This window comes from Dermacentor albipictus, chromosome 1 (genome assembly GCF_038994185.2).
Source record: "Dermacentor albipictus isolate Rhodes 1998 colony chromosome 1, USDA_Dalb.pri_finalv2, whole genome shotgun sequence".
NCBI classification, from domain to species: Eukaryota; Metazoa; Arthropoda; class Arachnida; order Ixodida; family Ixodidae; genus Dermacentor; species Dermacentor albipictus.
This window is the reverse complement of record NC_091821.1, coordinates 237956131-237982876: the sequence shown is the minus strand read 5'-3', so window position 1 is coordinate 237982876 and position 26746 is coordinate 237956131. Positions and strand designations below refer to the sequence as shown.

General features: G+C 44.1%; 1 protein-coding gene across 10 annotated transcripts in view; it reads left to right on the top strand.

Moving 5' to 3' along the window:
- The window catches only part of LOC135901223 (spermatogenesis-associated serine-rich protein 2-like), a 57696-nt gene that overhangs the window by 19711 nt on the left and 11239 nt on the right, over positions 1 to 26746 (top strand). For all 10 annotated transcript variants that reach the window (XM_065430910.2, XM_065430907.2, XM_065430916.1 and 7 more), the window contains 6 exons: positions 569 to 627; positions 9643 to 9752; positions 15221 to 15301; positions 17885 to 17906; positions 17991 to 18116; positions 22222 to 22271. In XM_065430910.2, the coding sequence (XP_065286982.1) occupies positions 569 to 627; positions 9643 to 9752; positions 15221 to 15301; positions 17885 to 17906; positions 17991 to 18116; positions 22222 to 22271 (448 nt within the window). The remainder of the gene's footprint in view (positions 1 to 568; positions 628 to 9642; positions 9753 to 15220; positions 15302 to 17884; positions 17907 to 17990; positions 18117 to 22221; positions 22272 to 26746) is intronic.

Here is a 26746-nt window from a genome sequence, read left to right as displayed (position 1 = left end):
TCCACAAGAAACACGCAATATGCATGTATCAATATAGTTCGCAATGTGATGAACTTATTATTTTGTGCATAACAGTCAGTGCTAAATGGATGCAAGAATGTTCTACTGTGCCCTGATGTAATCAAATGCAGCAGTTGTCATAATTTCACTAGTGGAGTAGTGTCAGAAGTGCCATCTTATGCCTACACATATTTGTGCCAGTGGCAAGAAGACCCTGTTTATTGACGACATTCATCTTGTGTGTTTTTATTGGTTTCAATAGACCCTTAAGGGCTTTCTTTTTCTGGAGAACTCATTAGTGTAATACTAACATCTCGGCTAGTCGTTGTCATGTTCTAAGAAGCTATGTTCATGGAAAAAATCACACACATTGTTATGTCATAAAAAAAAAAAGGTTACGGCGCTAAACAGATGAGGACAAAGTGAGACACAAATGACAAATTTAGCTTGTGTTTATCACAAGAGCCAGTAATGCACACTTATACATATTGCTCTAATATAAAGGTGAATTATTTTTAGGCCCTTTAGGTAGCAAATGCTGATGTTTCCTGTTACAAATCTTGTGCAGCTTGAATGACCGTCAGGCTCAGTTAGAAGAGGAAATGGAAAAAGTGAGAACTGATGCTCGTAAGTACTTTGGAGTCTTATTTTTTTCTTTTTTGCACAGACATAACATTTTTCAAATTTACTTGCTTTCCCATCGTGGTTTGAAACTTTCCGCAAATTTCTTGCAGAAAACTGTGAATTCAACAAGCATTTTACTCCTTGTATGCTTTCCACATGTGTGCTTTGGGGTGTTGCTGCTTGTAATTAGTACTCAAAACACTCAAACATCACGCTTCTGACTTTTGAATGCATGTGCCCTTGGAAGAAAGGCAGATCTTTGTGTGGTTGGAGGCTAACGAGGTGGTAGCAATGTATGAGATCTAGTTCAAATGTAGCAGTATGCCTGGTATATCAATGTGGCCCAGCAAAATGGGCAGCACAGAGACTCAATTCAGTGGGCATTACTTTTATTGCGATGTATTAGAAGCAGTGTCCTTGAAAATACACAACAACAGAAAGGCCCATTGTGTGTACTTCTAGATGGGCTCTCCTGTGTGTTCTGATTTAGCTCTGGTTATGCTCAACATTATTTGAAGGTTGCAGGAGTATAACCAAGTTACTGGCCCTCACTGCTCAGGCAAATCCTGCAAATTTTACCTAAAATGTGGTATGCATTAGTATCAGTGATCAGTTGTTAATACACATGCAGACAAGGTACAAGCCAGCAAACAGTAGGAAATGCTGCAGTGGCTCAGCAACTATGACAGTGCTGTTGTGGCTGTGGTTTAATGGGTCTGAATGCAAACACACTTGTGCTTAGACTTAGGTGCATATTGAAGAAACTGAGCCGTTCAATGTATAGTCTGTTGCCCTCCGCTATTGGCAACACCCCTAGCCCCAACACAACTCTGGCATGTAAAGTACTATCGGTTATTCTCGTTGCATTGCCTTGTACGAGAGCCGCACATGGACAAAGGACAGCACAGGGCCACAGCTTTGCAGGGAACATAATGGGGAAGGACACTAAAGTTTATGACAGTATGTTCCTCAACAGTTTTAAAGGGACCCTGAAACGATTTTGGCGATTTTCTACAAACGTACTGAGTCGTTAGAGTAGGCCCTTCTGATCATTAAATGACACATCTAAGTGCTCTGCGTACAGCGTGTAATTTATTATAAGGTTTTAAAAATGCACATCACTGTCGATCGCAGCGCACTGCTCGGCGGAATTTTAAGCCGCCCCTACCCATATGATGCAAATAACCCATATGACGTCACATGGGCGAGCTATCTGATTGGCTGACCAGGGCGCGTGGTCGATAATTTTTCCAACTTTATGGTGAACAAATGATGCTCGTAATAGTTGGAATGTTAGTTACTTTGTTTTTGTAAAAAGAAAATAACTTAAAGAGAATACACAAGAATAGTTTTTTAGTACACTTGAGCACTTCCGGCACACAGCAAGTGTCGTCTGCTTGTGTTACAACGTGCGCAGTCTTTGACGAGAGCTCCGCCGTCAGTGTCGATCAGTCTTTTCGTGAGCACGATGAATCACCCTTGTTGCGTTGTGGGCTGCAAACGTAGCGACTGGAAAGATGTGAAGTTGCGAAATCGTGTCCCTCTGCAAGGCAGCATACGAGCGAACTGGCTGCTGCGCATCGGACTGCGGCTATCCGATAGGCGCCAGGATTTGCGCGTTTGTGGCCGTCACTTTACAGCGGAAGATTACTAACGCAATAGCGTTTCGCAAGTCCGGTATTAGGGCAAACACAAGCGCAAGGGGACAGGGTCTGGCCGCTTGACTGTGCCGGGATGAGCCATGAGATGAGCAGAAAGGTAAATGTGAATGGTCTGCACGGTGCAGCCACCTGGTGGCACAGAGCTCAACCATACACAGTAGCAGCAACGAAGTGCATTCTTCTTTGCTGCTGGTGTGTATTTTTCGCAGGAGTGTAATCATCAACATGTTGTTCTTATAAATGTTTAAAGTGTTTTACACTTGGTTAGAGCAATATTAGCGCTTCGTTTGACTGGTTAAGCGCTGCGCCAACAAGTGTCTGGACCGTGCAGACCGATCAGGCTGCTCACGTACGTCTACTCTGAAGTTCCTTCATCAGCTTGAGTCATTTGAGCCTCCAGTCATTTGCCGAAATGACCAGCTTGCTTGTGGTTACCGGAATACCGGTCACCTTCGGCGCTACGACAGAATGCTCGCAACGCACGCTGCTTCGATGGCTCTAGGTCGACGGCCAAGCGGCCAGCGGAGAGGTCTCGCGCGGGAGGAGGCGTGCTCCAACAACCGGAAGTGGACGATGTGACGTCGCATCGTGACGCAGGACCAGTGAAGGCGGAGCTTAGCGCCGCTCGCTCGGCGAGCGAGTTGAGGAGGAAAGGCATGGCTAGGGAGGAGGGTAACTTCTAATCGCTTGTAACTTCATTAATACGTAACGCTTCACTTAAATTGTGGTGCGAATGTTCTACTTAAGCTGTACCCTATGCGCCTACAAAATTTGTCCGAACCGTTTCAGGGGCCCTTTAAATGGCAGCAACGCTGGTGAGGTAATAGCCAAGATACCTAAATACCAAAAGGTGGTGTCGAGAATTCCTTGCAATTCTTAAAAAAGAACATGTCCTTACAAGACTGACAGCTGCAGGTATCAACAGTTGCAAGGCAACATTCTTTATAAAATATGAGCTTCGTTGGTACCTGTCATCTAGTTGCCATAATGTAACATACTTTGGTGTGCAATTCCTCTAATGAACTGCAATTGATGCACATTCATACTTTTGAAAACACCTTTGACAGCGCCCTATAGTTATATCTATGTAATAGGTGCGAATATGACGCATATGTAAACCAATACACACACCTTGTGTGCGTGTATGTCTGTATGTATGTCGTCGTTTTTGTGGCTATTACATTGATAAACAAAACCAACATGCCCAAATTTATATCCTAATGTCCTATAGATATGTTATGATGATTACAACTGTAGCGTGGATGCAGCTTTATACAAGTCTCATGCACCTGGACACACGTGAAAAAGAAAACTAATTTGTTCAAAAATCATATAGCACATGGACGTAGTGGCTACCAAATTTAAAGCTAAAATTATTAAGCTTGCATTCTGCCAGCTTACTGATGAATAGTGGATGTGGGGCCTATTATAAAAACAGGAATGTAGGACGAGTTTCTTTTTCTAGGAAATTTAGTGAAGAAGTACCCCATCAGTTAAGCGGTCTTTGGCACAATTTCTATCATTGTTTGCCACTATGGGACAAAAAAAGAATGCAGAGAATCGTCACATTTTTTGTTATTGCTGTTGCAAACATGCTTTGCTACTATTTCAGGGCGCAAAGTTAGGTCTCAGCTCGACTTTAGTGCTTTATATGAAAACAATTTGATAGAATACGCGCAAGCAAGAGGGAGCGTGGTGGCGCTGCACCGTTTTAGTGTTCTCAAAAACAGAATATAAAACAGTGCAACTGTCCACTTTCGCTGAAAACTTCATTCCATGGTGGCTACGCTGTTCATAGTAAACTTGAAGACATCATGGTGGAATATCTTTGCAAGCACCGTGCATAAGTTCTCGTGGTAATGGCAGAGTCGGTTCATTGCACAGGTTGTTGAAGTTTTACATAAATGCTTCGCTTCATGAAGCAGGGAAATGCTTGTTTTTTCGCTGGAGGTTGCATCTGCAAAAACAGATAAGCTTTTAGCACTTTTTAATTAGACTGTGGCGAAAAAATACTTGCTGGGGCAAAATGGCAGGTCTGAAGAGAGATCTCGTCATCCACTGCAGTTTATGGTCATAGCGCAAAAATCCTGAAGTTGCTATTGACGAGGGGCAATATCACGTGAATGACTGGCCTCATAAGTACTTAAAGGGGGCCTGAAGTGCTTTTTTATTGAAGTCGAGGAATGCAGTTGAAATTAGACTAAACTTTAGTCGAATCCACTTATAACAATCTCAGATATAACAATCTGTCAGTTATAGTGACCACATTTCAGTGCTTTTGCGATTTTCCGACCTTGCCCATTGAACTTCTTCCAGGTATAACGAATGTTTTTTATATCGCTGTACTGTAACAACGAGCACTTTGAACCCGGCCACGGTATAATGAGGGTGCACACGAAGCACCAAAGCATGGAAGTGTTGCCGAACTTGCCACACGATGGCTCGCACTGACTCCATTCAGACCACTTTGATGATATGAAATGTGATGAGCAAGCCACCACCATGTGCAGATTTCGAAAGCTGCAAAGAAGGCATGAAGAAGGTCACTCTCTTTTAGGCAAGCCTCCAGGGAGGAGGAGGCAGCATAGAGCATAAACAGCGTGATGCGGGCTGTGCACTGGTACCTGCGCTGGTGCGATATCAGACGCCATGACAGTGCACTCTCATTTTTGCACAACTGTCCGTTCAGTACCACGTGTATAACGCCTATTTCAGCAATTTGGAACGACTAGCTATGTCTTTCCACCATGGGAACAACGGTTGCTCAAGCATTCCTGTTGATATTCATGCGGCTCAAGTCTGCACGCTGCCTCCATGCAATGTGGCAAAGGATCGGTGGTTACTATGCCATTATCAGGAGATCATGGTTCAGCGAAGCTTCATTTACGCATTACAATTGCTGATAACAGTGTACCTTTCGAACATCGAATTTTTATTTTTTTCACAGGAAGCAACCCCCAGTCGAAACCCGGGATAACGAAATCCTGCGACTATGAAATTCTCGTGACACGAAATGTTTTCGTATCCCTGGCAAATGCCCATAGCATTCAATTTCATACCTTTCGTCAATGAAACATTGATTTACTACAATTCTGCATCAACGAAATTTGCCGGAATGTGGACCCGCATATTACCTACTTGCGCAAGGCTATCAGTCTCCAAAAAATGTGCTCAAATGCGATTGGGTTGCACTAAAATTGCATAAAATATCATTAAATTACCCTTGTGTGTGCGCTGCCATTTTTGTTTACAAAAACAACCAAGTGCTGGAAGCGATCGCACTGGAAACACGTCATGGCCGCCATCTTGTTTGTTGATTGCCTGTTTGAAGTGGTAGCATGTTGCTACTGACATGTGGCGATGGTTTTTGCATACCTAGTGCAGTGCGTAATTTCTTGGCGAGAAAAATGCAGCAAAAACAAGAAAATCTACATCACACCAACGTGGTATTGTTTATGGCGCTTGAGATGGTGGTCGCAGCATGGAGTTCCACGCATCGGGCCGTGATTGAGCAGTCGTCCGGGAATATGCATTCCTTGCTTCAAGAACAGTGGTTTTGGTGCCGCCCAATGTGCATCGCGTATGGGCTCTGCGCCGGATGTAGATTTGCGTGAAGGAGCTGTAATCTCGATCGACTGCCTTCGAGTATACAAGTTACGATCACTTTCGCGCTCGGCACTGTATGCATCGGCGCCTATGGGTGAGAGCATGTACTGGAGAAATGCTGCTGCATGCATGGAGCGCTGTTGCTCTGTGTCCGGTGCCGTGTTACGCAAAATCTTGCAAAAGTGATTGTATCTCCAACAGCAATTGATCGAGAATACTGCTCCACTGCATTGCTGCCACTGATCGACGCATGCAGCACACTTTGTACTGTCAGCAATGCGGTTCTATATACTCGCAAGCTTGCCAAAGTAGGCTGATGGAATTTTGACTGTAAGGTTTCTTTCTGTGATGCATTACCTATCTGTGCTGTCTCATTTTGCAACAAAGAAATTCTCGCAAAAGTGAATTTTTTGTGTTCCCCTCCGATATCGTTTCTGCAAGGTTCAACTGTAACATAATTTTACAACCCTTATGTGGGTAATGCGCAGTCATAATGTGGCAAACACAGTGTCCGAGGCCTTCGCCGAATGGCGGCATGCCGCAGCAGTTTCCAAAGTTTACGTTCTGGCCAACTAGAATGCTTCAATCTCTTTTGCAAAATACAGTCAAGTACTTCCAGTAGTAAACTATATCACATGCTCTCGAATAAAAAATGGCGGCTGTGCTTGTAGTTTTGAAATTTCAGGTGGTCGGAGCCAGGCATTGTTTCTAAACAGCTGTACGATGCTGCATTTCATACTTAAGGTAGAAGTTTCTAACATAAATTCACTGATGGGCACGGGAACACACCGGGAACAAAAATGACACTGAAAACCTGGTTTTCGGATCAAAGTGCTGCCGAATTGTAACTGCTTACGCAAGCTTCAGTGCAGTTATTTTTTCAGTGTGTTTAAGGGTGAGCCCACATATAACGAACTACTGATATAACGACCACTTTTTGCAAAACTATCTTGTTCGTTGTAAACGGGTCTGATTGTATTTCAGAAGTACTTTGCAGCAAGAAGTACTTGAATGTGTTCAGCAAAAGCAGAGTTATTTGCTATCAAATATCGCTTGTGATCCCCTTCGCGGTGCTCCCACTCCTTCGTCAATGCCTTGCACTGCAAGGGCTACGGCAGAGCGGGGCGTGCCCGGAACACTCCGCCTACTGAATGTCACTGGGATGTGCAGTTCAAATTTGATTTTGGATGGTCATATAGACGGCGCTGTTTCCAAATTTGGTGCCCACAACACGCCCAGTACAGTTGTCCTCAGCGAGCCGTAGTTCACTTAGTGAGCTTGTCACGGCACCTCAAGGCGGCTGTGGTATCTACGCTATGTAGCAAACCGCAGCTACATGCAATTGTAGTGCATATGCACAGCATTTGCTTTGTACACAAGAGGGCTGGACTGCGCGTTTGCGCTCATATCCTTCAATCTAGCTATGTTACGTGCTGCGGACCGGCTTAGTCCTGCACCAGCTTGACCGACAGATGGTAGCTACATTCATTGTGCATTGTGAAGCACTGTCAATAGCTCACTACAAAGCGATGTCAACCAAAGTGTCCAGCCATAACCAGCCAGGAGTCGGCATGTGCTGACAAGCGTATGTCTAGCCTGACCTTAAGTATTGCATGGTTAGAGGTTAGTTGAGTGTTCGAAACTAATAGAAATTAGCGAGACTTGACAGCTGTGACACTGATAAGCAGTGTGGCCAAAGTTTCATTGCTACATGGGCCTGCACGACCGAGCGTTAGCAGACAATAGTCGGCAATGGTATGATAATCAAACATCCAGAAGTATGTAATTCCTATCGAAACTTGAAATATAGATTTTTGCTTACTTCAGCCTATTTATTAAAGTGCGCCAATAAATGTACACCGTAACAGTAGGAACAAGTGCACTGATCCAAACACACTTCTTACTTGATGTCAATTATTGGCCAGTAGCAGCTGCTTATGAGAATCTGCTATATAACGAAATGTAGCAGCTTGAAAAAAGTGAGGGGCAGGCAACTGTTGAAAAGAGAGTCTTTGAGAAAAGGGTGGCATCATGCTTTGCTTGCAAGCTCCATGTGCCGGACAAAACTGCAAAATTGGGCTGAGATATTCACAGCAGTGTATGCTATCTGTAGCCTTTTTTCTCCAAGCCCGAGCATGGCTGGCAGTACGGCTGGGTCAGCTTCTGTGATAGCCACGCCTGCACCTTGGGTTTTCAGTGCATGTCACTCACTGCTCGAAGGATGTTGCACATGCCTTTAAGAAGTGCTGCATAATAAGTGCTTTTGACATCACTGGCAATGATGTGCTGCAGGTTGTCAAAAGTGACTACATAGTGGCTGTCCCCAGGCGAGAGTCCTGATACAGTGGAATCTCGATGATACGATCACGGCTGATACGAATTTCTGGATGATACGAATTTTTCTGTGGTCCCGGCCGAGCCCCATTACTTTGCAACGTGTTAGAGAATGGTTGTTACGAATCAATTTTCGACCCGCGTCGGTTGATACGAAAATTACCGAACACATTGGAAATTTGAAAGTGTGCTTGGCGAAAGCCAGACGCTGCTGCCGTCTGCGCTCCAATTCATTCGCTTTGGTGTTCGGCGATATCGCCTGTCGCTGCTGCCGCTTTCGTTCTGCTTCCCTGCCTTTGATACCCGGCGATCTAATCAGTCGCTGTTGGCGTTTGTTTTCTGCCTCCCTTGCTTTCGCATCTGGTGACATGTTCATTCGTGGCATGCGCATTCGCTCCTTGTTCTTCTGGCGTTTGGTGTTGGGGGAATCCGGCGTCCGCTGGCGCTTCCCCGAACCGCATGGCGCGCAACACGGGCCTCTCACTCGACTGCAACGAAACGGCTGGTGAAGGAGCGGCAGTGCCACCGCCGACGCGCGCGCGCCCGTTCTACCGCTACTGTGTGACGTCACGGTTGCTATGCGCAGCTGCGCCCCTGACCGGCGCGCCGGTTGCTAAGGAGGGGAGGAGGTTGCGCCGCTGCGCGGAGGAGGGACCACAGTTGGCACGATTCCAGCGCACGGATGGACGCGACCGCGAGCATGAGCCCCGCCGATGGCAGCGAAACAGAACAGTGCGCAGTTACGCGATTTCTCCCTCTCTCTTTTGGTGCGGAGGCGCGGATGCGGCGCCGGACAGCGCGGAGGCCGCGACTGGGCGCGAAGAGTTTGAAGCGGTGGCACTTGTGTTGCTTTTGTGCTTTTCTTCATTTTCCGCGTGCCATTGGACGGAGTGGCTGCTGTGCTTCGGGCCGCGTTCTTTGTGTTAGACGTGGGCGACGGCGAAGGACCCACCACCGGCGGCTGAAACGCTGCATGCGCGCTAAGTTCTGAGGCGTGCGCGAACGAAATCAGCGACGACACGTGCGCGCGTTTTTATGGATTTGAACAAAGCCTGCTAATTGTCCTGATAAAGAATAAGAGGCAGAGGACATTAGAGAATTTTCTACAAGAAATAAATCCTTTTTACGTACGTGTGTCTGAGTGAGTTCACCACTGACTCTTTGATTTAGCTAGTTTTAATTGTTTCGATGATACGAATTTCGGCTGATACGAATATTTTTCGTGACCCCGTGAGATTCGTATCATCGAGATTCTACTTAGCTCAGACCAGTCAGTTTGCTATCTTTGGCTCTGATGATGAAGGAGCAAATTGACTGAATAAAGTATATTTTGTAGTTAACTGCATTGCAGATGGGGTCCACTCATATTCTGATTTATACGGTAATTATAGTGATCATATCTCTTTACCTTTTGCAGGTTCAATGCTGCAGCAACGCCAGAAATTAGCTGCTGAGCTGAAGTCACGCAGTGAAACAGCCTCCACTCTCTCTGAACAGAGCTTGACTGAGTTACGAGATGATATTAAGGTATGCACACTGGAATATATGTCATATCTGCGCACAACTGGTTGCACACTATTAAGAGGCATACCATATGATTGCAAGACAAGTTTTTTTTGTGAAATGGCTACATAGGATTGTGTAATTGTACTTTAAATGCGGCCATGAGTGCATATATTTAGAATCGCTTAAACACTTGGTAATAAAACGTTCCCAATATCTGTGTAATGCTGCCGTGAACATGCGAGCCAAATATCATTCCGTTGCATGTGGCGTAGACCATACAATCTCACATAAATGGATTGCTTGATCTCTCCTTCAGCTTTCAACCTTTCCCCTACTTTCTTTTTTTTTTTTTTTTCACCTTGTGCCACGTCAGTGGTGACTTTACCGCCTACATGACTACCCATAGAAGATGCGAGCCATTTGACTATTGTTCATGGCCATGAATTGTTCTTCAGTGAAAGCTTGCATCTATATGTGCGTCCTCCAGATTTTCTGGGAAATTTGGAAGCAGCGGTAAACACATCCTGCCCGTCCTGTCACCGCTGCTTTGTCGCTCACAGGCACCTTTGTCGGATGCCAACCTTGGATGAAAAAGCAAGGAAACTGTAGGCAGGGTATTGTTATAGGCAGTTGACGGGGAAGGGAAAAGCAAACATTGCATTCTTCATGCAGTAGAACCTAGCTGATGTTGAAAAAAAAAAGGAACACAAGGAAAAATGTACTAACCAGGAAAAGTTGTGATTTGAAGTCACAGAAATATTCGGCAAACTGAGCTGTAGTTGACACTTAAGTAATTTGAAGTGTCGCACTAATCATTGCAGCACGAAACTCTTGACATGCTGATCTGGTGGGGCCCGAGTGGCCCTACATGATGATAAATGTTAGCAGCGACGACAAAAAATAGTGCTGTTGTCTTCCGGTAACTGTTTTTCGGCATTTCTGCTGTTTTGACTCACAATCTTGTTGTTTTTTTTTGCCCGCAAAAAATGTTGGCGCTTCGATTAAATTCGCTGCTGTGTGGCCTATTTGTGCTGGTGCTCAGATTTTAAATATGATGGCACTTGGATTAAAAGTCTGGCGCTCAGATTATTTCCGTTGCGCTTAAAGGGGTTGGGACACCAAATTTTGAGGCTATAAAAAGCATGTTGTAGGCTGCTTCCATATGCAAGTACACCCAGAACGAGGTATTGGATGCTGCAAACATTTCAAAATAATTTTAATTCAGGTCCAAAAAGTCATTAAAAACTCCTTCTCGTGGCCGAGACCCATCGCTAGCGCGGCAGTTATGACGTCACAGAGGAGGAACGAAAATATTGACGTCATAGCACACTCACACAAAAACGTGACGTATGATGAGTAGCGATGAAATGCCGATTACGGAGCCTGCTGAGCCGAGCGACCGAGCTTAGCCTTCACTATGACTGAGCTACAGGCATATAAAAATCCTTTCTTAATGCAAAGAAGGGGTAAGGCGTGCAGACACGGACACAAGAAGAAAGAAGTGGACAACACGAACGCCGCACGGCGGCCCGCGAACGGCAAACTGCGTGTAACACTAGCCGGCCGACTCCGAAAGGGACCAGGATATGCGGCGTTCGTGTTGTCCGCTTCTCTCCACGCATAGTCACATAGTTCGGCAGCTCGGAGCGGTCTCTTGTTCGCTTGGCCTTTCTCAATGTGAGGGCCTGTCCATGTTACCGGCACGGAGACTCGCCGCACGCCGTTTGCCGTTCGCGGGCCCTCGTGCGACGGCAGTTTTGCTCGTGAACGGCGAGATTTCCTTGCCGTAGAGAGGACGGGCCCGAGACCCATTTGTGCAGCAGCCGTACGGCGAAGCGGCCAATCAGTGACCGAGGAGTGGTCACTCTGGCACCGACGGCAGCCTCACCGCCTCTGATCGTTCGGCGCCGCCGATATTGCCGCTAGGCCTTTTCCGGTTCACTTCAAAGCCAGGGTGTCTACCAACGGGGAAAACCGGGAATTCTCAGGGATTTTGAGTAATCTGGAAAAACTCAGGGAATTTGTGCCTCAATCAGGGAAAATTAGCTGTAATTTTATTGAAAGGGTCGAAAGTCGTGGTAATGCTAGCTCGAACAAGACAGGAATCGTAATCAATCATCTTTGACGTCCTGTCGTCGGCTGGAGGAGTTGCCAGTCTACAGTCAACGACCGACTTTCCGGATTACCGATAAATCGGACGGCTTCGCGGAACTACCATGTACACCATAGAGTCAATGTATCAGAACGTCAGAAATTTTGGACGCAAGAACTCTTCGCCGTCCAATTTTCCGGACGTTTTGCCGTGACCGCAGGTCCGAAACAGCATTAATCAAAGCCATCAATGCTGCCATTTTGATTACCTTGCTGCCTGAAACCGGCGCTCTCGTACGCAGATCCGCTGGCAGCCTTAGCCACCGCTGCGGCAGCGCTAGGTCTAGCTGCTTCAACGTTCGCTGTGAAGCTTCTTGCTGTTGGGTGCCGTGTTTTTTATTGAAAGAATTCGCTGCTGTCAGTAATGCCGCGGACTCTGTCTTTGCGGTCCTCGTGATTGGCTTAGAAGCTTGGATAGCAGGGTGCGTTGCGTAATGCCAGTTCCTGAAAGTCAGTTTCGCCTCCATACGGAAATGTTATTTGGTGAAGCATACGCAAAAGTATTGCAGTGAAGCGTAACAAGCGTGGGAAGGGGTGGTTGCCACGGGATGCAGTATGTATTCCTTAATTATACACACGTATTTCCAGTCACAGCATGAGCACCGATATGCCTACTACGTGTACCGACAGGCCTTCAGAGCGTTTTCGAATGTGCCTGTGGAGGCTTGAGCCCTTAAGGGCAGCAAATGACATGCATTTATTTTTTTCCAACTGGCCGACTTTTCGGACGTTTTCGCTGCCCCTAAGGAGTTCGAAAACTAGGACGTGCACTGTGCGACTGACCAAGAAGATGCTTCAAATGGTCCGTGGGGCGAACGAGTGACGGAAGGAGTACAAGGATAGAAAGGACCCACGCATTGAGGAATGAAAGGGAAAGGAAGTGTGCTGCCGCTGTTTTGAATTAGCTTGAGCTCTAAAAACAAAGTGTTGGCTGATGCCGAGATGCAAGTGTCCCTCATCCAAACCAAAATGAACTCTTTGAAGCAGTGAAACACAACAATGAGGTGTCATGCGTGGGCTGAGAGTATGTCAGGACAGTTGAGGTTGATTTACGAGCTGTTGAGAGAGAATCTCATTTTGCGACAAAGTTCAAGCCTCATACCACTGAGCTTGATATCAGTTGATAGAAATAGTTCCTGTTCGAAAATATTTGCTTTTGTATGCATCTCCTTTTCTATTCGTATTTGAGACAATATCCGACTCAATTTGCAATTTTTTCGAAGACATTTTACTTTTTGTGCATTTTACTAACCCCTCCCTTTTATTCTCTTCTTGAATAACATGAACACTACTCCTTAGTATTCAAATTGAATTAAGTCGTTCTTTTATTATTTTTTTGATATGCTTACCAGAAAGTGACCGCATCGGGCGATACGGTTTCAGCTCGTCTTGGCATAAAACAGTTTTGTATCACTCAGGGAATTTTGCAAAGGCACTCAGGGAAAACCTGGAAAACTCAGGGAATTTGGAAATGTCAACTTGGTAGACACCCTGAAAGCTAAAGCTTACGGTGCTTCTGAATGAATCACCAACTCTCACAAGCCGCAATATATTCTTACCATTGTTGTCGCTCTTCGCAATAATTATAATAATCACGACATGCATTTCGAATCGCCAGTTGTTTACCTCTGCTGGGAGAGCAAGCGTACGTGCGAGCAGGCGACGCAGCATCATTTTACGTCGCTATTTTTTGTGCTCCAGGTGACCAAGCCATGTTGCGTTTCCTCCTCTGTGACGTCATAGCATCCCCCAGAGCCCAGAAACCGATACCGAAATTGCTCAGTATAATAATGCTATTATTAAATTATTTATCGGATATATATATGAATCCCGCAGTGTGTATCGTGCTCCCTGAAGCATGACGCAACGTTTGGATCAACAAACGCATGAATGAACATTTTGATGTCTCCACCCCTTTAAGATTGGTACAGCTGGCACTTGTATTAAAACGAGCCGGAAAACCTGAAACGCAAGCAGCAGCCCAAATCAGCAACATCGTTCTCAACATTGAAAGTATCTAATAAATAAATTTATAAGCAGTAGGCCAGGTGCAAAAGTCGAAACATATATTTGTTTCTTTGTTGCCGACAAGCAGCCTTCATTATTCATTAAAAACCCAGTTAAAAGGTGCACTTATACTGAAGTGAGGAAGCGTCTGGACACTGCACAAAACATGTTGCTTTGCGTAAGATGCTTGGAATATTCTACCCTTCATAACAGCTGTCTTTGATGTACCCCTATTAAATATGTAACCCACCGTAGTTGTTCAGTGGTTATGGTGTTGGGCTGCTGAGCATGAGGTCGCGGGATCGAATCCCTGCCATGGCGGCCGCATTTCGACGGGGGCGAAATGCGAAAACACCCGTGTTCTTAGATTTAGGTGCATGTTAAAGAACCCCAGGTGGTCCAAATTTACAGAGTCCTCCACTACGGCGTGCCTCATAATCAGAAAGTGGTTTTGGCACGTAAAACCCCATGTTTAAAAAAAAAAATCACGTACACGTTGTTAAATACATCTTCTATAAATTGCATAAAAGAACTTGCAAAGGTGAATTCTATTATTTTTGCTGTACTGCTGTATTTTTCATGTGCCTGCAGTTGCTGGCACTGAGCAGCTCGTTTGGGCAACTATTGGTGCACATGAGATGGTAGAGGGGGTCAGGCAGGGGTTAAACATTACTCCTAATACTTGGTATGCTGTCAGTCTCATTTCATGTTGCAAGATATGTACTCATTTATGACTCAGAAATCACCTAGTGACTCTTAAATGAGCACGAGGAGACTGCTTCTTGTTCTGTTTCCTGAATCTTGGACCTTTCTAGATGTATTCGCCGAGCCACACGTGGTCATGCATACATGCAATTGTTTAAGAAAAAGTGGTGCTCTTTTTATTTATGTGGTTCTTTTTTTACTGCAGTGTCTACTTCCAGCATATTTTTCATCATTGCTGCTATCTTTCCTGTCTCTTTATTTACATTTTTCCAGCACCGTTTTGTAGTATTTTTTAATACTAATATAGTGTATGCATTGTAGTGCACTCAAAGTCTAGCTAAAATTTCTGGATCATGCAGTTTTTGTGGCAGGCTCGAACAGTGTGGTTTATTCTTCACTTTTTTGCATAGAAAATAAACTTGTTGATTTTGTATTTTCTGAATGTTATCATTGTGCAGTTGAATATGCGGTTCATACATATATCCTGTCATCTGAGCAGTATGCTGATGCATCACAAATCTGCTTTCATTGATTCGCATTGCTTTTTCCACATTCTAGCAAGTTTCTTGTGTGAAGTGGTACTGTATTGTAGTGTTCAAGTTGTTCACGAGAAAATTTTCTTTCAGCATTTTGTAGTTGAACGTAAATATGATGAAGAGCTGGGTAAAACTGCAAGGTTTGTCTGCACAAAGGAGAAGATTGAAAAGGTGAGAAAGTATTTCAGCAACTCATCCATCTCAGCCTGTATAGCTCAGTGCCTGTCATACTTGGTCGCCTACTGCATGCGCTTAAGTGAAATTATATGTTGAGCTTGGTTGTGGGGAGTGGTATGTACAACGCAGTCCACTGTTACAGTGAACGCTTCCCAGAGGGTAAAATCTGCATGTGCTCTACACTTGTGTGTTGCCTTAACAGTGGGACAGCACTGTACAATGACTACAAAACTTCATACTCTATGTAAAATCAATTTGACCTAGCAATGTCCTGCACTCAAAACAGAGCATATATGGCAATAATTATTGCTTTTGATTATCATGCAGCAGTCACAGCACTTGCTTTTCTTTGTTGTACCAATTTATTAAGGTTCACATTAAGGTTGGAGTTAGTAGCCAGTATTGCAGCGTCCTTACAAGCAACTGTTCACTTAAGCAAGGTGTCTGTCAGTGGCATTGGAATGCAGAAATTAGGTAATGTTTCAATCTTGTGCACGGATTGTGAAATTTCTGTGGGCACTTACCTGCTCTTAAAGGACCCCTCACCAGGTTTGGGCATTGCAAAGAGCCAAGCACGGTGTGTAGACCAGCAGTAACAATGATTTCAGTGAAGTGTAGCATTATTGTATGCTGCAAAAACAGGTGCAAATTCAAATGGAAGCCTATGCATCCTTCTTTCTGAGGAGCTGCTCTACCTACCAGTAGAGATGTCGCACGCATACCGTCTGTAGCGTGCAAATAGCTATCAGCAACACAAGGATTCCCGTGAAATGCAGAGCACACAAACTTGCCACCAGAAATGTGCCGTGCAGCAAGAAAAAATGAAAGGAAAAAAAGAAGTCATCGTGATATTAACGTCAATTTGGACCCTTGATTCAATATGGGAGCAGGCAAAGGAGAAATGTTGCTTGCACATGCAGGTCGAGGCAATAGGTGGGGTTCAAAAATGACAGCCGTGAAGTGTTCCCGGTAGTGGTGTACAATTATTCGAAACTACTGTTTGATTCGAATCTGTTGGTATTTGATTTGATTCGAAAGACACTTTTACGATTCAAAATATTCGAAAGCCTAAAAATTCTGTCGACGGTGTTTTTATATTTAGCTTCACAGCAGTACAGCCTTCTCATGCGGAGAAGCATACAGGCTGTATTGCTGTGAAACATATTCGCCATGCAGTGAAGCATACCAAATGTAGACCTGGGGCTTATGGCAACCCGACACTATCAGTTCAAGTACCCATCATGTGCTGCCTCTTCATGCATCTGAACAACACCAGCCGCTAGGTGGAAACCTCTGTGTCTGCTACTAATTTGTCGAAGTGCGTAAAAACACAATTTGTGAACTACAAATTTGACCAAGCAACAAGCTTAGCCATGTTTTTAGTCCTTTTGTCTAAAGTAGTTAAGTACCACTGGGATTATTCAATTGCAAACTGGTTAAAAATCTGGCTTTAGTAGAAGCAAGTAAAATTTCAACACCAAGGAACTTAGAGATGTCCTCAACAATGCGAGCTCCTGAAGATGCTCTTTCCACGTCAGTACTGTAGAAAGAACCACAAGCACAGGTTGAAAGATATGTGTATGAATTTTGGGCCATAAAGAGGATCAGTGTGTGTTGTGGTGAAACCATAGTGCCCACTGTTGTCTGTGCTTGCATAGAGATACCTGCTGATATCAGACATTAGTGTGTAGAGTGCGCGGCCCTTTTCAGTGTCTGAAGGAATTATGACATGCAGAAGGGTGTCGCTACTCTCTGAACATATTGAACAGCTTTCCTTCCTTCATGACATCATTAAATAACTGCATTTGTGATACTGTCAAGCAAACTACAGAATTTTGTTGACCACAAGGCATAATTTTCGTGTACATTGTTTGCTGTGCAATAAAGTTGCTTTTTTTTGCGTACCTCTTTTTGTTGAAAAACATTGCATTTTTGCCAAGCCAATAGTAATCATATCCAAAAAATATTCGATTCAGACTTGGTTTTTATTATTAGAATTCGCTTCAAAATCAAAAATTTGATATTTGCACATACCTGGTTTCCGGCCCTTACAATTGCTTCCAGCACTTGCAGTACTCAGAAGGATGGCCTTCGAGGTTTCCTTCCATTACACCAAAGGAGCCATCACTGGTAGTGCGATTTGTGCACTGCCTATGAGGGAAAGCCTCTGATGCAGGGAAAGTAGCTTGCGTCATTGTACCATCGTCTTGCAATATTTTCTTTCCTTCTATCTTCACTATTACCAAACCGTTCTTTTAAAAAAATCTTTCAGTAGAACACTGGATGGCTCCTTATAACTTCCCATGTATAATCTAAACTTTCGACTGGGCCTGGTAAAGGGACCCTTTAAGGTGCACTGCTGCGATTGTGGGTTGGTAACATGGCAGGTAATCGTGAGCTTTTCGTGCCAAGTAGACTAAAGGTCACAATGTGGTCATGCATGATTTGTTATTGCGGGAAAGACTACTTGAGCTTGTGAAATTTTCAGTCCAGTGCTGTGAACAGTGCGATACCATTGTTATAAGGTCAAGTTCGTGAAAATATTCATTTTTGTTCCACTTTCATTAATTTCTTTAGGAAATCAAGGATTTTGGCCAAGGTGAGTTTCTGTTCTACTCCATAAGGCAACGGATGTCCATTTGCATTGGTGCTGTATAACTGCTCTCTCTCCTTCCTTGTGCAGTGGTTCACGTGAGGGATCCGTACACTTCTCGACGACTGTCAATGTCTTCTGTGGCCAGTTCAAGCTACCATGATTCTGGTTACCACCCATCAGCCACATCCAGTCCAGTTTACAGGAGTCAGTATTGTAAGTTTCATTTGAAATTCTTGTAGGGCTCCCAAATCTTATTCACAACCATACCAGGTATCCTGTATATATGTATCCTGAATGTTTAAAGAAGCCAACAATGACACCAAGGACAGCATAGGGGAAATTACTTATAGTTCTTATTTGAATTAAAGAAATGATAAATAAATGGAAATAACAGTGTATGAAAACAACTGGTTGCAGGTGGGATACGAGTCCACGTGTTCGCATTACATGTGCGATAATTAAATTATGAACTACAGTGGAACCTCGTTAAACCGTAGTTGGCCGGAGCTTGAAAAAAGTATGTACTAAACGGTAGTACTGTTTAACCGAAATAGCATGAGATCGCTAACTTACCTGTCGAAAACGGAACATGGAACTTGGAGAGAGCGCGATGAAACGGGGAATAAAACATGCAGTATTTATTCACTTCGCGCGACAAAAGTGTTTTTGTTTGATGCTGCGGCGGCCTAGTACGACGACAGCGGCCTCAATCTTACTGAAGCTGCATGCCAGATTTTCAGCCAGCCCCCTCTTCTCGGCAAACACTCGCATGGCAGATTCCTTGTAGGCGTTACGTATTCTCCGTGCACGCGTGTGGTAGGGCTGCAGAAGTCCCAGCGCGCATTTTTCATTGCCGGGTGCTGTTCTCATCGCGACGATTGCATTCATGAGGCCGACGTAATGTGCAGCTTCTGCCACTGTCGGGCCTGAATCGCCCGTGCTGTCGCTCTCCATGTCGTCCTCATCACTGTCGCTAGTCGGCACTTTGGAATAGCAGAGGCAAAGATGACAAAAAGTGGAGCCTCGTAGTCGACATCTCTTTGCGGTTGCAGCAGCGCTGCCGAGCAATTTCTTCGCATTCCAAATGCCACACACCGTAGTCAACAGCAGATCCCTGTCGCATGCCAGTACCAACTTCTTCCTGTCACGTTCGATAGCATGGACGATGTCAAATTTTTCTTCTATGCTGAGCACCCAGAGTCTTTTTGATCGGAGCTTCGGCATGACGCGAGCCCTTGCTTGCACGACGCCACAACACTCTCTGGCACGGCGCCAAAATGATGTTGATGTTGATGTGGCTTCACACGCAGACGCACAGGGCGCTTGGAGGCTGTTCTGATCTCTGAGGCTTGTTGTTCTGCCGGACCGCCTGATGGAGACGACGCACTGCCGTGTTTGCGCGACGAAAAGTGGAAACGCTACGTTTTAACCGATGCGTACGCAGTAAGCTGATGCGGTTTATGAGGATACAAAACACATTATGTTCAATGGGCGCCGAGTCGGGGATTTGACTTTACGACATTTAAAACGAAAATACTGTTTAAGTGGATATGGTTTAACGAGCTTTTGCTATACATGTAATTTACCCTAAGCTGTCCTTCATGTTATTGTTTGTTGGCTTCTTATGATATGACTAATAAAAATTGGGCCCCTCTGTTTCCTTCCTTACCGTTCATTACATAGCGAGGATCTCAAATCCAGCCTTGAGGTAGCCTATGTGGGTTTATTGACCAGTTGCCCTCACCCAAAAAAAGAGTTCACATGGACATGACGCCTCCAGCAGAAGGGATGTTTCACATCCACCACCAAGATCATGAGTGGTATAAAGACTAACGCTCCGAGGCTTAGTTCTAGTAGATAAATCTAAATATCCCAGAAAGTGGATGGAAATCGGCAATGAAATAGCTCAATTGGTAAGATCAACACAAGCTTAATGCAAAGACATGTGTTCATATCTCATCTGCGGTGTTGTGACTTCGGGGTGGACTACGAAAGACGGACTCCTTCTGCCGACGAAGAAGAAATGAAAAACATAATGCAATATTTACAGATAGTGGACGAAAGTGTACAGGTAGCAGTAAGAGCGCATCAGACCGACTGGGCGGCTGGAAGCGACTCTCTCCTCTCACAATGGGCCGGTTCTTTCATAAATCCCTTCGGCGACTCCTCGTCGGCAGGAACCAGTTTGGCGACTTCTCGTTGACAAGAACCAGGCGGGGCAGGGTGATGACGTCGCCCGCGTCGAATTCTTGATTCGTCGCGAAGATGGCTGGGCGCTTCTTGGAAGTCGCCTCCCGTGTCGAATTCTTGATTCATCGTGGAGAAGTGGGAGCTCCCGTCGCCTTGCTGATATGCACATGGTGCACGTAGTATGGCAGCTCCCGTCACCTCGATGACAGGCATGTGTTATGGCACAACAGCGGCCAGTTTTTTCATCCACTTTCATTTCCCTTTGCAGTCGCCAACCATTTATTCGGACCTCACAGGGACTGAGAAAATGTCCGAATAAACAGGTATCCGAAAAAGCAGGTGAAGAAAAAAAAAAAGAAATCCTTTATGTCCACGTACTTATTTGGGCTCGGCAGTAAGCTTGAAGAAATCGGGAATGCGCCGTTGCACGCTGTTCCGTTTATGTGCAATCAGATAAGCCTGAATCTCGGAGAGGGTCGTACGGTCACTATAGGCGGCTGAAAGCACAGTCACTACTTGTACACGCTCTGCATGCGACGGCAACGTAGCACATGGTGCGTCATCTTCTGACTCGGAGTCATCATCCAGCGGTGCAGCAGAAACCTGACGAATGATCTCGCCGTCGTCGAATTCTGCACATGTCAGTACAGCAGTGTAAGCACCTGTGAAACTGTCAAATGAGGCGGTGTCCAGAATCGCAATGCAATCATTGCGCAGGTCTCAGCAGAACATTTTTGGTGTCGGTAGAGAGCACACCGGAAGCCGACAAATCTAAGGCCTCCTGGCACCCGCTTGCCGGCATTGCCAAGTGCACTCTGCACGGGCACTGTCAGCGCCATTAGACACTTGACACGATGTTTCCGTGTGCCACGTTGGATCACTGCAACCTAAGTGCGTGGAAATAAAATATTCTTTTTTTTTTTTCTTAATCTGCTTTTTCGGACACTTGTTTATTCGGACATTTCCGCAGTCCCCGTGAGGACCGAATAAACGGTTGGCATATATATATATATATATATATAATGAGTAGAAAGGGGGTTTTAGCCAAGGGGCCAGATTTTAATTTGTCATATCATAAAAAGCCAACAAACACTGACACTAAGGACAACATAGGGGAAATTGCTTGTGCTTAATAAAGGAAATAAATAAAGGATAAATTAATGGAAATGAAAGTGGATGAAGAAACAACTTGCCGCAGGTAGGGAACGATCCCACAACTTTCGCATTTCGCGTACGATGCTCTACCAATTGAGCTACTGCGGCGCCGTTTCAACATCCACTTTCTTGGGTATTTGTTTCCTAGCAGAACCCTGGGACTGTTAGCCAGTGCCACCACTCGCAGACCTTGGCGGTGAACGTGGAACGTCCTTTCTGCCGCAGGCGTCACGAGAACGTGATCTTTTTTGGGTGAAGGCAACTGGTCAAGAAACTCACACATGCTACCTGAAGGCATCAATGTTGCCAGATTCGAGACCCTCATTATTTAATAAACGAGAAGAAAGGGGGTTTTAACCAAGGGGCCAGATTTTTATTTGTCATATAAGAAGCCAACAAACACTGACACCAAGGACAACATAGGGGAAAGGATAAATTAATGGAAATGAAAGTGGATGAAAAAACAACTTGCTGCAGGAGGGGAAACTCACCTGCGGTATATATATACACACACACACACACACACACACATGTATTTTTTTTTTTTCACTAGTACTTCATTTTCTTCGGCCGACACTTATGGACATTTTTTTTTATTTATATAGTTAATGGAGGGTGGTGTCATTGTTGGTCATTGTCAATGCATTTAAGTGGTTCCACGTATGCCAGCATGACCTAGAATTATTATAAAAACTGCTCAAGAAAGAAGCCAATTTAATTTGTAGAAACAAAACAGCAATAATCAGAGTCAAGGTTTGTTGGAAACTCATGGTTAAAGACACCAGCAAACATTCCATGTGTTGTACGTATTTTAAAGATTAACCTTGACTGCCCACTCATCAGGATGTACACAGGTGCTTGTGTTTGTTACCATAGTAATTTCGATGTTATCCTCGTAGCCTGACTGGCTTCCCTAACCAAAGGGTGTGTTGGCGAGACATGGTGCTGTTTACTTTGTTTTTTTTTTTTTCAGATTCTTACGATACAATGAAAGAAGAGGAGTACAGAGGAAGAAAGTTCGAGGTATCTTGGATTTTACTTTTACTTCTTTTTGTGTATCACGCATTTCTTTTTTTTAATTAATATATTTTTGGGGTTAACAGACATTACAGAGGGGAGCGTTGGTGAGTTATACAATACAAGGAATAAGTTTTTAGAAGAATCCACAATATTTTTCCAAATTTTAGAATGTTAGGTACAAGTAGATACAGCAGACAAAATAAATTGCACTAAAATTACACCCTGCCATCTGCTAGCCGCCTTGTTAGCTGAGATGGTGGAGCGGCTGCCTCGGAAACGCGGTGGTCCCGGGTTCGAGTTCTGGACCAGGACAAATTTTTCTTCAGCTGCGAGGCTTTTCTTTCGAGGAACCCGCATGGGTTTCCTTTGTAGCAGTTGCTACGATTGGGTGGATGTCTCATTTTTCCTTAAGTAAGATAAGTGTTACATGGTATCAGCTAATGCTAACATAACAAATTTGTTATTATCTCGAATTGTCATAATAGTTCGTGAAGGCACTTCCAATCTTTAGATGTGTGCGGTAAGCTGGACTACAGGAATAAATTGGTTCGACAAATTGTAGTGCTGACCTGTGAAATGTAACAAGCGCTAGATAATCGCACAGATCAGGATGATAAAAACCTTTGTGAAGGCGGTTTAGTGATAAAATTTTACTTTTTGAAACTTGGGAAGGTAGTTCAAGAGACCTTTTCATTAATGTGATGCTTGCAGCTTTGGTTATAATTAGAGATCAAATGGGCCAGGTTATAAATGCATGTCCGAACAGATTGTGCTGTACATATAAAAAAAAAAGTATTTCACGAGCTTTCAGATGCATCAATATCATTACCTTCAAAATACTCCCCATTAGACACAATACACTGGTTCCCGTTCTTCCATTAATGGAAGCAGCCTTTGACGTCTTCTATTAAGTGCTGCAGTGGCAACGCTGCTTCCTTTTGAATCGTCATCACATCCACATACTGAATGCTGCCCCCAGAGCACCAGTTTGCACTTGGGGGAACAAAAAAAATTACCAGGGGTCTAAATCTGGCAAGTAGGGAAGGTGTTCAAGCACAGTGACGAAATTGCCTGCCAAAAACTTGTGCACTATCAATACAGTTAGCAGGAGCATTATTGTGATGCATAATCCACTGCACCTCTTTCGACAAATTTGGTCGCATGCGGCACACGCTATTTTTTGAGTGCTTCATAGCTTCCCTGTTGCGGGCTGTATTGACAGTTTGACCTTCAGGTGTCAATTCGTGGTTCGCAATTCTATGGCAGTCAAAAAACTCAATCAACATGACGGATTATTTTCTTTGTTCATCTGCGCTGTTTTATTTTGCCTTGGCTCATTTGATTTTTTTTTTTCTTTCCACTCCTTCCTCCGCTACTTCAGCTTGATGGTGTATGTGTAAATCCAAGATCGCTGGTGAGGACCCTTTGCAAGAATTCATCGCTGTCATCTCGAGCATTGCAGTCAATGCAACATTCTTTTTGTCAAAACCTTGGCCCCATCTTGACACAAACCCTTTTCATTTCCATATTTTCAGTCAGAATCTGGTGAACGGATGACTTTCCCATACCAAGTGCTTCTGATATCATTCTGTCAGTCGTTCGGCAGTCATTGAGCAAAAGAGGACGCACATGATCAATATTTTCATCCTTACACTACATGTAGGAGGAGGGACATGCTGATCTTGCATCGTCCTTGGGATCTTTACTGGTCTTTACGGCCTTTCCGATAACACTTTGACCCTATGGACACAGTTCTTTCCTTTAGGGCTGCCTTTCCATAGGTTTTCTGCAACAAGACTTAAAATGAGTTGCAAAAAAAGTGCATTCATCAAATTCTGTCTTGTCATTCTGCCATCGGCTGGCTCATACTAGAGGTCAACTGGATCCTTTCGTGTAAGAGAGAGAGGTGCAACAATGCACCCTCTCCTGCTTTTTTGCTGACTCGCTGCATGAACTTTGGAGACAGGCCTCATATTCTAGATCATTTCAAGAGAGTGTACTAAATTAGTGTGACATGAATTTCAGACTTATGCAGCAGATTCTGGATTTGTGCGAACCACTGTTTTGTACACGCTTAATTTAACGGCAAAAGGTGATTTGGCAGAGGCACTGCTGCTGGATTTAAAAAAAGTTTGGGCCGTCGCGTGTGTAGAAAACGGTCATCCACTGCCACGGCGCCACTAGTCGGGACTATTTGTCTCGTATCGGCATAGAAAATAGGTCAGAAACGTGCTTGGAATGCCGTCGCCCGATGCGTCCCAGCTAGGGGTGTGCGAATATTGAAATTTTCGAATACAAATCAAATACGAATAAGGCAAAAAACTGTCTTCAAATATCGAATCGAATATCGAATATGTGTCTAGTATTAAAAAAGTTTAAAACGAGGTTACAAAAGCTTTGATACCCTTTTAAGAATAATATTGCATTTTACAAGGCTGCTTCAGGTTTAAGAGGCACTGATTATAGGTAATGCATTCAGGTAATGCTCTCAGTCAGGTAATGTCCTTGTTACAGTTTATTGTGAAGGAAAATTAACTGCTTAACATATTCAGAAAGTAAGCGCTCTCTATGCATTGTGACAACATTTCCACCTGTAGAAAAGACTCTTTCACTAGGAAGGTGGCAAGGATGGCCAAATACTTCTGGGCGAGCGCACTTAAAAGCGGGTACTTGAAGCCGCCAATGGACTGCCACCACTCACAAGGATCCTTGCCTCTTTCCAGAAGTGGCTTTCCCGCATGGGCTGTCTCTTCCCTCTGAGGGCCAGATGCCGAATGTGTCTTCTCGGTGTTCATCACTAGATTGTCAAAATCATTCCATAAACTCATATTTTACATATATACAAATATATGTACAATACATATTTTCTTGCGTATACTTACAGAACACGAAAGTAAGTCATATATCGTTATGAAAGAGTCCTGGAATAAAGCTTGGTAAAAAAGAAACCGATAGTGATCATGTCTCACGGGCATTATGCAGATAGACTGAAACAGAGCCTACATATAATGAGCGAATCATGCGAAGTTCTTAGTGAACAAACATGTTCTTAGGAGAATGTGTAGCAAGCATATAATTCGTTAATTGCTCAATTACTTGCAGTCTATCTGAATATTCACTGTTTCTACCATTATTCGGCCGTCCTCAAATGTTCGGGAATTTCCGAATATGCATTACTCGAATCAAATACGCTTCGAATAAGGAAAATATTCAATTCGTATTCGAAATTTCGAATATTCGCACACCCCTAGTCCCAGCCCCTGCACCTAGCCCCGTTCGGCCCAGTCAAGCGGCCGAGAATGCAACTACAGCTGTAACGTTTGCTCCCATTGCAGCCTGCCTGACGCAGCAGGCCACACCCTTTTTTTTTATCCAGCGGCCGTGGCAGAGGTATCCTAACATTCGATTAGCATTGTTAACAACATATATGGATATTCCATGTTAGATTATTACTAATGTGAATGCCAAGGTATTTATGGAATTGCGCACTGTCTAATGGGACGTGATTTAGCTTATAGGCACGTAAATTAGTAGACATTGAGTGATTGTTGGAAAACCTTTGTTAGTATGAGAGATGAGCAACAGACAGTGCTTCTTACCAACTTTGAACTTATGTTGTCACAACTTGGTGCCGAGGACGGTATTAGTGACCTAGTAAGATTCACAACACCATCATATTTTGTAAGGACTGGAAGCATTTCAGTGTAGCCGTAAAGTTGTAAATTTGGAGGGAAAGTTTTTTGTTACAGGAAAATGCTTCAAAAAAAATTTCATTCAGTAAAATTGGACACTGGCCTGCAGAAATACTGTTGCCGTTGTCATTAATGAGCGCAATGTGGCTGTTTTAAGAATTGAAAGTGTACCAAAATTTTTATGGTTTTGAGGCATGGATGGAAAATTCCTGTGTAAGAACTTATTTTTGGCAATTTTCAAGACATGCGCGTATTCATCAGCAGCCTGTTGGTATGCTGAGGCTGACCAACAAGCATTACTCTGAGATAGCTTAGCAGCTTTGAATAGGTGCCATTCTTTTATTAGACAAGGCCCTGCATTGAGCCAAGGCATGAAAAGTCCAGCTTCTTTCTCATGGAAAAACACCATTTGCACAGCTGCATGCTTTTATGATTATGTACAGTGAAAGTATACTTCAAATGTATATTGGCCGTGGTAGACACTTCTGAAGGACAGTAAGGATCACATTGCGAAATCACGTTCTGGTTCAGTTACAGTGAGACGCTGTTCATAGATCATAATTATTTCATGGGATGGAACAAAAGGCCCAAATTTAGGTTGAAACACCAAAGAAGACAACAGACCATTGAAATCTATTTACAAATTCTTACTGTGAAAACATACCTTCATTTTCATTTAGTAGATTATAAGCTTTCTTTATTTTTTTCCTGCATGGAACCTGTATAGACACTTCCGTTTTTTCTCAGTCCATGTAATTGATGTGGGGCATTCAGGTAGTTCAGCGC